Below are 12320 nucleotides of genomic sequence, written 5' to 3'. Positions count from 1 at the left end.
GGCTCATTCAGTCATACGGGTTCTACTCATCCCAGAGAGAGAGAGGAATAAACAGATAATACAGTTCTGCTTTCACTGATTGCCACCACCTTCTAACTGTTTTTCCCCCCCTCAGGGTTATCTGGCCATGAAGTTGGTCAATCCAATGAAAGTCCATGGTCCATCTTGGTTTAAGCAGTCTTCAAATAATAAAATTAACACAATCCTGAAAACAACGTGGACAACCTCAGAAGTAATGCAGACAATTCCAAAGTCACTGCCCCCAGCAGCTCCCAAGAAAGGGCCACCAGCAGCTCCCAAGAAAGGGCCACCAGCAGCTCCCAAGAAAGAGCCACCAGCAGCTCCCAAGAAAGGGTCACCAGCAGCTCCCAAGAAGAGGCCACCAGCAGCTCCCAAGAAAGGGCCACCAGCAGCTCCCAAGAAAGGGCCACCAGCAGCTCCCAAGAAAGGGTCACCAGCAGCTCCCAAGAAGAGGCCACCAGCAGCTCCCAAGAAAGGGCCACCAGCAGCTCCCAAGAAAGGGCCACCAGCAGCTCCCAAGAAAGGGCCACCAGCAGCTCCCAAGAAGAGGCCACCAGCAGCTCCCAAGAAAGGGCCACCAGCAGCTCCCAAGAAAGGGCCACCAGCAGCTCCCAAGAAAGGGCCAATAACAGCTCCCAAGAAAGGGCCAATAACAGCTCCCAAGAAAATGTCACCACAAACTCCAAGGAAAGTCCCAACAACACGGAAGAAAGTGCCACAAACAACACTGAAGAAAGTGCCACCAACAACTCTGAAGAAAGTCCCAAGAACTCTGAAGAAGGTATCACCTCCTACCTCAAAAAAGCCATCACCTCCTCCTAAGAAACCACCAAAACCAACACCCCCAAAGCCATCAAAACCAGCTACCAAGAAACCACGGCCAAATTCTCCCAAAAAAACAGCTCCCCCCAAGACATTTCCAACCCCTAAAAAAAGATTGGTAACCCGGAAAAAAAAACAAGTAACTCCCAAAAAAAGACAACTAGTTCCTCGCAGGAGGCCCCCAACTCCTAAGAAAAGACCATTGTCTATATAGTTACATTATAATTTTTGGCTAAAAAAACAAAAACTGTGCCCAGTTCTCCACAGCCTACTTGGAATGTCCTGCACCAAAGGAAGGTTCTTCCTACATCCTCCCTGTTGCCCTCAAAAGATCTTCAGGAGTAGAAACCCTCCGTCTTCTATGAATTCTATACAGTCCTTCCAATTTTTCACTTCCATGAGCGTGTTCCTCAAATTTCAAAGCCAACTCCATAGTATCTCCATGACCTGAAATACTTGCAGGGGGAGAGAGAGAGAAGAAATTTGTGATGCGGTGGGGGAGGACTTCAGGAAAAGATAGCTTCCTGAGTGCTGTCCTAGGATCTCCAAGAGGTGAAGATGACTCCTCCTTACAATAAGATGTAGGTCAAGAGGAGTCAAACTTTGCTGATTGTAGAACTAGAGCCATAAGTATTTGCAGGGCAATCTTATGCATTTTTTAAGCAAATACTTGAGGTAGGTCATACCGTACAAATAAATATCACACCACTGACTGTCGTGTTTTGATGCTTTTGGTGCAGTAGTCCTTTTTTTAAAAAAAATTATATTTATTAAGTATTTTTCATAGAGTAAAAGACAAATGAAAAGGAAAAAAGGGGAGGGGAGGGGGGGAAAAAGAAGAAAAAAACTAAAGAAGACTTGACCTTCTTTTCAACAGATAGTTACAATCTTATAATCCCTCCTCCCTCTTAGGTATTATACAAGTCCCTTCAGCCCCTCATTTAATCTACATCTTTCTTGATCTTCAAACTATCATCATGCATTTCTTTCTTCTTTCAGCAAAAAGTCCATATAAGGTTTCCAGTCTTTCAGAAAAGTTTTTGTTGTTTGTTCCCCTGACCAAACAGGTCAGTTTTGCCATTTCTGCATATTCTGACCGTTTCACAATTGGTGGGATAGTCCTGAGTCCACACAAAATGAAAAAAAAAAAGAAATGGTTTGGGACACCATGTTGCTTCAAGTCTGTAGGTTGCCCATCACTGTTCTGTATCCAGACTGAGATCAAGCTAACTCAGCTGGATTTTCCAAACAGGAATGCTCTGTGTGAGACTGCAGACTTAAGAGATGGTACCCTGGACATAAGGCCTAATGAAACTTGCTTCTCAGCCAACTGGCATCTGGATCAGAGGTTTCCAGGCTCAGTGCTATGGACTCTGTTGGATTCTCTTAGTTCATTTTTCCCCATTCTTAACTGCAACTCACATCATTCTTGTGCTACGTTGTGTCCTATCAGTTTCAACTTGAACAATTTGAGCTAACTAGCCTAGTCCAAATTAGTTGGCAAGGGGTGACCATGGAATGTGTAAAAAGGGGGCATATTGCCTTTTGGCTTTTTTGACCCTCCCTTTGGACACTTCTGTAGTTGTCCCTTATTCCTGCCAAAATCAGCAATGCTTGTGATAAAGTAGGAATGAATAAGCCTTAGGTTAAGCTAAGTTAGACTGACTTGACCCAAAGATTTTACAACCAACTTTAGACTGGATTTGGAAAGTCTTGGGCTCAGAGATTTGCTTACTTGTGGCTAAGTATTGTGTGACTCCATCTGTTATGGTTTATTCACTAGGCCATGGCTTCATCAGGGCATGAACTCAAGCCACAAAAAAATGTTACATCTCATTTTGAATTAATACTCCATTAGGACGCAGATGTGTTTGTTTTTTAACCCCTCCACTTTGGAAAGATCATTCTTCTGAAATACTTTATTTCTTCAGCATCTCCGCGTCTTAAAACCAGCCTTCCATAACCTGAAGCCTTCCAGCTGTACGTGTTATGGAAGGCCGCCAGCTAATCTTGGAGGACATCAGGTTGGGAAAGTCCGGTTCAGACCAACCCAAAACAGCTGTGGTATCTTGCAGATGTTTATGTTCCAGATTCACATCTACCAATCCAGTCAGCAGAGAATATTTCCTGCAAGTCTTATGATGGTTGGTTTGAATTCATCTTCCATGGCATCTTATGATCTAGTAAATGAAGTCTACCTTCTGTTAGCCTCATATTTCTGGTGGACAGGCAATACTTTCTCTCTCGAATCCAGACCAAAATGTCGATGAACTCCCACTAATCTAGAGTCAGCCCCAGACGTGGTTTGGGTGTGCTCTGTTTTGGAAGCCTGGCCTTTCTTATGACAAAAAAGAGTCTGCCCCACATTTTTCATGTTGGATGCAAAACCATTCCCTCTTGAGATGTTGAACAGTGAGTCTTGGATTCCAATTTTAAGCTCATAGTGTGTAGAGCAGTGTTTCTCAATCTTGGTGACTTGAAGATGTGTGGACTTCAACTCCCAGAATTCCCCAGCCAGTAATGCAGGCTGGGGAATTCTGGGAGTTGAAGTCCACACATCTTCAAGTCACCAAGGTTGAGAAACCCTGGTGTAGAGCTTGCAACAAACATTGCAACAGAGAGAAATTCTGTGCAAGGATCCAGTATTCAGCATCATCCTGATCCCCCACCCGACCCCCTCCATTTTTTCCTTTTCGCCACCATCAGTAGACAATTTTGAACTGTTTTGTAAAATTACTGGATTTCTTTATTGATTTCTTTGAGCAGTGCTCTATTCCAACTTGGGTTGCATTTAAAAAAAAACATTGTGAACCAAAAAAAGAAAAATGATTTCTCCAACCATGCTTGATCTCTGCACTATTTTTAGTATTTCTGGGCTGCTTTTTCTGTTGTCCTTTGACGCTGGCCCAGTTTCCTTTACATTTGATATCCAGTCTTTTTTTCTTAATAGTCACTAGTTGATGTTCCATGCACCATGTGCACACTCCATTTGAGTTTGTGCAACACTACAAATTGGAGAGCCACAACTGAGCCTAATGTACTGTGCACACTGGTCTATCTGCTTTTTTTACCATTCAATTTGTCCTGCAAATCCCTAAATTAGACTGAGTAAACCAGTATTTGCTATACATTCCATTATATTGCCCTAATGGCCTCATTGAATCTCCAGTACTTGATTAAGCCACCAGGGGGCAGTATTTCCCAAAGATTCCATTGTAGTGCCTTATTTTCCACAAAGAGCCTACAATACCTCATTGAACCAGCAGGGGACAGTATTTCCTATAGATTTCATTACATTGCCCTATTTAAACCTTTGAGCCTGCAATACCTCATTGAGCCCACAGGAAGCAGCATTTCCTATAGTTTGCATATTGCCCAGTTTTCCCCATAGAGCCTGCAATACCTCATTGGGCTACCAGGGGCAGTATTTCCTATATATTCTTTTATATTGCCCTATTTAATCCATTGAGCCTTCAATACCTCACTGAACCAAAAGGGGGCAGTATTTCCTATAGATAAAGGTAAAGTTTTCCCTTGACACTAAGTCCAGTCATGTCTGACTCTAGGGGGCGGTGCTCATCTCCGTTTCAAAGCCAAAGAGCCAGCGTTTGTAGACACTTCCGTGGTCATGTGGCTGGCATGACTAAATGGAATGCCGTTACCTGCCTGCCGAAGCGGTACCTATTAATCTACTCACATTTGCATGTTTTCAAACTGCTAGGTTGGCAGGAGCTGGGACTAACAACAGGAGCTCACCCTGTCACGCGGATTTGAACCACCGACCTTCCGATCAGCAAGCCCAGCAGCTCAGCGGTTTAACCACCACAGCACCACCATATATTTCCTATATATTCTTTTATATTGCCCTATTTAATCCATTGAGCCTTCAATACCTCACTGAACCAAAAGGGGGCAGTATTTCCTATAGATTCCATTATATTTCCCTGTTTTTCCCATTGAGCCTGCAATACCTCATTGAGCCACCAGAGGACAGTATTTCATATATATTGCCCTATTTCAACCCGATAGCCTGCAATACATCACTGAGACTTTAGGGGGCAGTATTTCCTATATATCCCATTATATTGCCTATTTTCCTTTGTTGTGGGGAAAATAGGAGGAGGAAGGAGTATTAGGTATGTTCGCCGCCTTGAGTTATTTATAAAAATAATAAAGGCAGGATAGAAAATAAATAAATACATACATACATACCTCGTTGAGCCAAAAGGGGACAGTATTTCCTATAGATTCCATGATATCCTTTTTTAACCATGTACCCTGCAATACATCACTGAGTCATTAGGGGGCAATATTTCCTATCTATTCCATTATTTACCTTATTTAACCCATTGAGCCTGCAATATCTCATTGAGCCACCAGAGGGCAATAGATTCCCCCCCCCCCACTTTTTTGTTTTTTGATCCACAATCACGTCCAGCTCTTGGAAACTGCCTGGACAAGTCCTGCAGTTTTCTTGGCAAGGCTATTCAGAAGTGGTTTCTCATTGCCTTCTTCCTAGGGCTAAGAGACAGTGACTGGCCCAGGGTCACCCAGCTGGCTTTGTGCTCAAGGTAGGACTAAAACTCGCAGTCTCCTGGTTTCTAGCCTGATGCCTTAACCACTACATCAAACTGGGTCTCTTAGATTCCCATAGATTCCATTATATTGCCCTATTTCAAGGCACCAGTCTAGAAACCGGGAGTCTGTGAGTTCTAGTCCCACCTTGGGCACAAAGACAACTGGGTGACTTTGGACCAGTCACTCTCTCAGCCCTAGGAAGAAGAAGGCCAGGGCAAACCCCTTCCAAAATATTGCGAAGAAAACTGCTGGAACTAAAGCAGGTAATTGCCAGAAGTACACGCTGACTCCAAAAAAAGAGGAAATACTGCCCCCTTTTGGCTCAATGAGCTATTAATATAATATCAATAATATCTATATGAGAGAATATATAGGAAATACTACCCCCTAATGTCTCAGTGATGTATTACAGGCTATATGGTTGAAATATGGCAATACTATACACAGTATAGGAAATATTGGGCCCTGCAGGCTCAATGGGGAAAATAGGGCAATATAATTAAGCCAATAGGTGGCAGTATTTCCTATAGATTCCATTATACTGACTTACGTTTCCCATTGAGGTAATTGAGGTATTACAGGCTCCATGGGCACAATAGGGCACTATAATGGTATAGAACATACTGCCCCTATTGGCTCAATGATGTATTGCAGTCTGTATGGTCAAAATAGGGCAACATAATGGATTTACAGGAAATACAGAACTTTATATCATATTACTCTATCTCACCCATTGAACCTGCATTACCTCTTTGAGCTATCAAGGGGAAGTATTTCCTATAGATTCCATGAGACTGCAAACCATAGAAATCTATAGGAAATACTTCCCCTGGTGGCTCAATGAGATAATGCAGTCCTTTTATGGAAAATATGGTGATGTAATGAAATCCATATGGGATGCGGTGGCACTGCGGGTTAAACCGCTGAGCTGCTGAACTTGCCGATCAGAAGGTCGGAAAGTCGGCGGTTCGAATCCGCATGACGGGGTGAGCTCCCGTTGCTAGCCCCAGCTCCTGCCAAACCTAGCAGTTCGAAAACATGCAAATGTGAGTAGATTAATAGGTACCGCTTCGGCGGGCAGGTAACAGCGTTCCATGTAGTCATGCTGGCCACATGACCACGGAAGGGTCTACAGACAAATGCCGGCTCTTCGGCTTTGAAACGGAGATGAGCACTGCCCCCTAGAGTCGGACACGACTGGACTTAATGTCAAGGGAAACCTTTACCTTTACCTTTAATGAAATTCATAGGAAATCCTGCCCCTGGTAGCCACCTCAGTGAGGTACTGCCATCTCAATATGGAAAATGGGGCAATAAAGTGGAATCTACAGGAAATTCTGCCCCTGGTGGCTCAATGAGGTATTGCACAGAGATGTTACATGGATGTAACTGTTTTTTTGTTAATGCGGATCAAGTGTTTAGCATTTTGTGTGAACCAGCCCTTGTGGTCTAGCCAGAGTTCTCTAGTTCCTCTTTAAATATTTCAGGTCCTCTTTAGTTTCAGACCTCTGCATCCTACCCTTATTTTTACACACCCAAGTAGATGTGCCACACAGCCTCTACACTAGGTTTCCCACTCCTTGGTTCATCGTGGCTTGTGATGGGATATGAGGCTGATCAGTAGAGCGATACGTGCTCCCCTTCTGGTTTCAGAAGACACGTGTCAGAAGGCGGGAGTCAAAAGGGCGAGGGTGGGCGATTACAGCATCTTTTGACCTCTTCTTACCTCCCTCTTTCAGGACAGTCCTGCAGGCTGGCATTAAGAACACAAAGGTGACCTTCCCGTCTTCTGTTCGGTGCTTGCCATGACGCAGATGCGTGACCCGCCACTCTTTTTAGAAGCGATGCCTGTGGTATTCAGAGCAGGGCTTCTGTCGTGGATGGCTCATATCCGAGAAGCTGGGAGCCAGCCAAAAGCTTTGGAGCCCTGCGTGGTGCATTCCATTCCATCCAAGGCCACTTGGACATGCAGAGGTCTTGGCCTCTTGTTTCCAAGTTTTTTCAGCGACCCCTCTCTGTGTAATTTCTTACAGTTGAGTCTGCTTCCTTTTTCTCTCTTCCCCTCCACAATTCCTGCCCCGGCTCCTGTATTCTTGACATTGGCTTGGGAGGTAAAATTAAACCTTCTGCTGTTGACAGCAGATATATCTGCTAGGATAGATTAACCAGCTGAATGCTTGGTCTTTGGAGTCCTTGGAACTTGGGGACATTTTTTCCCTCATACCTGTGTGTCTTTTTGCTAGCTGCTTAAAAAAAATAATAAAAGGCTTGTTGTCCTCAGTGGCCCCAGCTAACTGTCTTTGACTGATCTCAGAAAGGTGAAGCAGGTTCACATCTGGTTAGTAAGTGGAAGGGAGACCACAAAGAAATCCCAAGGCTCCGACAAGGAAGTTGGAAAAACATCTCAAAAGAATGTAGAGGCAAACCTCTTCCAGACTGATAACGTTTGTTTGTGGCCAGAGATCACAAACAGTATTCAACAGCTTCAACTGAGTGAAAGCAAGGAAAGAATAAGACAATCAGAAGAGATGCTCACAGGAAGAAAATGCAACTCAGCGACTCCGCTGGCAGTAAAAGGATCTAATCCAGTGTTTCTCAACCTCAGGAACTTTAAGATGTGTGGACTTCAATTCCCAGAATTCCCCAGCCAGCAAAGACCCTAATCTAATCAATTACAAGTTAATGGTCAAAAAACACCAGAAAGCAGGAAAAGTTGAAAGTCCTATCAGGAACAAAGAAACACGACAAGAAATAACTAACTAGATGGTTGTGTGCAAACTTAAAACCCCAGAGATGCATCCATGTCTTCTTCATCAAGCCAGCCCAGACGAGGAACTAGTGAGGGCATTAATCAATCAGTGTGCCAGGGTCTGTACATAGGAACGCCCATCTAAATGGGAAACAAGACAACTCTTGAGAGCCCTCCATACAGTCCCCAGGAGCCAAGCGTGATTTGGGTACGTCTTTACCTTTTGAGGGGGGGGGGGCTGGGGGCACCAAACCTTCTGGCGGTCCAGAGCTGTAGCTGCCAGCATCTCTTCCTTTCGTCCATGCCAACATTGTGGTTCAACCACACAGAGGGAACTGATGGCTTCCCGCCTCTGAATAGCACTTCGGATGCTCAGAAATTAATTTCCCATCTTTCTTCTGGAGAACTTAAGGTGGCTTTTCTGCTGGTCGCCAAGGAGAGCCATCCTGTGATGGAGATCGGGCTGAGAGATTTGGGCTGGCCCAAAGCCATCCAGCAGACTGGGAGTGAGGCAGGAACAAGTATGCATTGGGTTATGTAAATGCGAGTTTGTAAATATTATTTTAATCTTTCTGCTGTCCATGTCGGCCATCCAGTCAGGCAATTGCACCTGTTTTCCACATTGCCCCTGGGCTTATCAATTTAGGAAAGCAACTGAACATGTGCTCCCATTATACCATTGCTAGAAATGAAGCTAGAATGTGTGAATTAAGAGCAAATTGGATAGGGATGGGGTGGGGGGAGGGGAGGACGTAAGGCTATGTAGGATGTAAGGCTCTGTGTTAGAATGTGGCCTGACTGGGTGTAGAGAGTAAGGGAGGTGACCTTGACCGAAATATGTGAGAACAATTACTTAGGCAAAGGGGGATGAAACATTCTTCAAATCCTGGGAAGCAAGATAATATTCAGAAGCAGATCAGCTGTAAAGGAGACAGCAGGAGATTTGTACCCTCAGACTTGCAAGACTCTGTCAATGTAGCCTTACAATAAAGTAGAATTAGCTCATCTGGTTGTATTTCCCATCTGGTCTACCTGGGAAGGCTGACAGACAGAATCTTCCTTTTCTCCATCTTGCACCCACAAAGATTAGCAGCGTCCAAAATCCCAACAGCAACTGCGCATGCTCCAGCCTCAACTGTGCACACACTAGCCTCTCATTAACTGAATTTTGGGTCACATTAAATGCAACCGGGTATCGATTTACCATTTGCACTGTGTTATTCGAACTTGCACTCGTTGCAACCTACCTGTATGGAATATACTGGGAAGCCCCGAGTGTGCTGTCGTCAGCCTTACCTGGTAGACCAGACAGGAAACACAACCAGATAAGCTAATTCTACGTTATTGTAAAGCTACATTGACAGAATCTTGCAAGTCTGAAAGTACAAATCTCCCACTGTCTCCTTTAGGTAAAGGTAAAGGTTTCCCTTGACATTAAGTCCGGTCGTGTCCGACTCTAGGGGGCGGTGCTCATCTCCGTTTCAAAGCCAAAGAGCCGGCATTTGTCCGTAGACACTTCCGTGGTCATGTGGCTGGCATGACTAAACGGAATGCCGTTACCTGCCCGCCAAAGCGGTACCTATTAATCTGCTCACATTGGCATGTTTTCAAACTGCTAGGTTGGCATGTCCCCTCTTATCTGACCATTCCCTAGGCAGCATCTCTTTGCCCAGTCTCCCAAGGTCTTTCCCACATACCATTACAGCTGTGTACACTCTGCTCTAGATCATGTGACCAGGAAGCTAGGGGGGGGAGCATAGAACTGAGCAGTCCCCAGCATTCTGAGCCGCTGGCCACTTGCCTCCCCCATCAAGATGCTTTGGGGGCATTTTGAAGGGTTCTTTTTTCTCCGAAACATTTCCTGGCAGGATCCAGTCCATTTTTCAACTCAATTTTTCTTCTGCCAGCTTCTCCCCGCGACTCCCCCCACCCTCCAATTTAGCTCCATTCTGTTACATTTTCCAAATGCTATTTTACTGACGGGCCGACAGCTCAGCAAGCTGAGCTTGCAAATTTAATCACCAAAGTTTACTTGCTGGGTTGAGGCCCTAGCACGTTCTTTCAACACGGCCCAGGGTTCTAAAGTCCAGTTTCTCGATGTGGGTCTCTATCTGTAAAACCAATGACATTCATAAAAATGCACCTCTGCATGCTTCTTCTCAGCCAACACTCCAAAGTGCCCCTGGATTTTTGCCTGGCCTTGTGAGCAAAACTGAGAGCAAGATTTAATTCAAAATTATCCTTAGGCCATCTTAAAGGTCAGAAGCCTTCCCAAAGATGCCCAAATAATTATTAATTGCAGCCTGACTGTTTGATTGCTCTGTTAACAGCTGATGGAAAAACTAAGGGAGTAAATTTTGAGTTCTGAAATTGAGTTCTGGAATTTTGGGTTCAATCGTAGAAATCCATGAACCGACCCCAACCCCACTTCAAAGAGAGGGAAAGCATTAATTTGGCCAATTTTACAGAACTGCTGTGATGAGTTCTGGAGTCACATACAAGAAAAAGGTTCCCAACTCAGCAGATCAGGGGCAGAACCAGCTGATGAGTTGATGTGGCAGGTTGTTATAATTTCACTGCTGTTTTGCTTTTTTTTTTTACTTCCTGTTACTACAAATGGCAGCGTCTAGCTGACCTTGGTTGACCTCAGAAAAACTAAGCTAAGTTCAGATCTGGATGAGAGACCACCCAGAAATTTTAGGGCTATAGGCTAATCTACCGTAGATAGTTAAACAGAACATTGAGGACAAACATGGCAAATTGCTACTTCCACATCCCTGCCAAGAACATAACCTTGATCTGTGCATGTAGTCACTGGGAGCAGAGTTCATTTGGGAGGGAAACTTTATGATTGGTGGGCAACAGAATCCCAGCACCCCAACTGCCTACGCCACAAAACAGAACTGGGAATCATGGGCTTTGTTTTCTAAAACAGTGTTTTAAACACAGTAAAAATGGCTTCCTATTCTTTACAAAGAGATTGATGCGTTGCCAGGAAAATCCATGTTCACCCATGTCCTTTCCATCTCCTCCACCTTTAGCTGGCTGGTAACCTGGAATCTCTGTCCTTGGGTCATGGGGCCCAAATTCTCATATTTTCTGCTGGCGTGATTAACTGGAAGCCTGACAGGAAAGGCAGCAACCTGAAATGACAGCTGTCTTCCTTGAGCCAAGAGAGAACAGTTGAAAGAAAAGGCTTTCCAGTCCAGAGAACACGCTGTTCCATTGGCTTGTTCTGGCAGCAAGCAAATGTGGTCCCTTCTGTTCCAGGTAAGGGTCACTCAGGTGGGCACAACCCCTTTTTCACTTTGGTCTTCAGGGTACGCTGATATTTCATCCCTTCTAAGCATGTATTAGTAATTCAAATCTACCCATTATGCAGAATTAGGAGAAGTCAGCAGATTTTTTATCAACTCAGACTACCTCAGTGGGGCCAATTTGCCTTCTTCAAGGGTCCTCCAGGCAGAAGTGAAAAGAAAAATATAGAAACAATTTAGAGTCACCTACTATCTAATTGTAATGATTGCCTACTCTAATAGACTCAGACTCACAAGCAGGAACTTAATGATATCTGATTTATTAAAGAATAGTATGCAAATACAGAGAAAGCTGAGAATGAGCAAAAACACGCCAAATACAAACTAAAAACCCTCGGCACAAACGTAATCCCTCCCCTCACCCGGCCGTTGCAAACTCCGCCCCCCCCCCCCCCAGGTGCTGGTAACCGTTTCTGCTGATGTCCTGGGGAAGGAACCTTGAACACACAAGATAACCCAAACACATTCCAATCCAGCTGCTAACATATAACAAGCCCACGAGATGGAATCCTCCTCCCCTCCCAGACGAAACATGCATCAGCCAAATGACATGCGAAACGTTACGATGTACCGGCAACATTGGAACGGTGAACATGACATACCGCCCCCCAAAAAACATTAAGGAGCAGGTTTGAGAGGATAAGCTAGATGAAAGCGTCGAACTAAAAGAGGAGATTGTACATCATGGGCAGACACCCACTCAGGGTGGGGAAAGTGCTTCCACCGAATAAGGTACTGCAGAGTGCCACGTAGTCGGCGAGAATCAAGGACCTCCTTCACCTCAAAATGTTGCTGTCCGTCAATCATGATCGGAGCAGGAGGTGGGGGTTGTG

The 12320-nt window shown here is 44.7% G+C and overlaps 1 protein-coding gene across 1 annotated transcript in view; it reads left to right on the top strand.

Annotated features, from left to right (window-relative positions):
- LOC134502860 (myoferlin-like) overlaps positions 1-12320 on the top strand; it is a 125851-nt gene that overhangs the window by 89462 nt on the left and 24069 nt on the right. The window contains exon 49 of the mRNA XM_063311380.1: positions 116-802. Within this exon, the coding sequence (XP_063167450.1) occupies positions 116-802 (687 nt within the window). The remainder of the gene's footprint in view (positions 1-115; positions 803-12320) is intronic.

This window comes from Candoia aspera, chromosome 9 (genome assembly GCF_035149785.1).
Source record: "Candoia aspera isolate rCanAsp1 chromosome 9, rCanAsp1.hap2, whole genome shotgun sequence".
Taxonomy (NCBI): domain Eukaryota; kingdom Metazoa; phylum Chordata; class Lepidosauria; order Squamata; family Boidae; genus Candoia; species Candoia aspera.
Note: the sequence above shows the minus strand (reverse complement) of the source record. Positions and strands in the feature narration are given on the sequence as shown.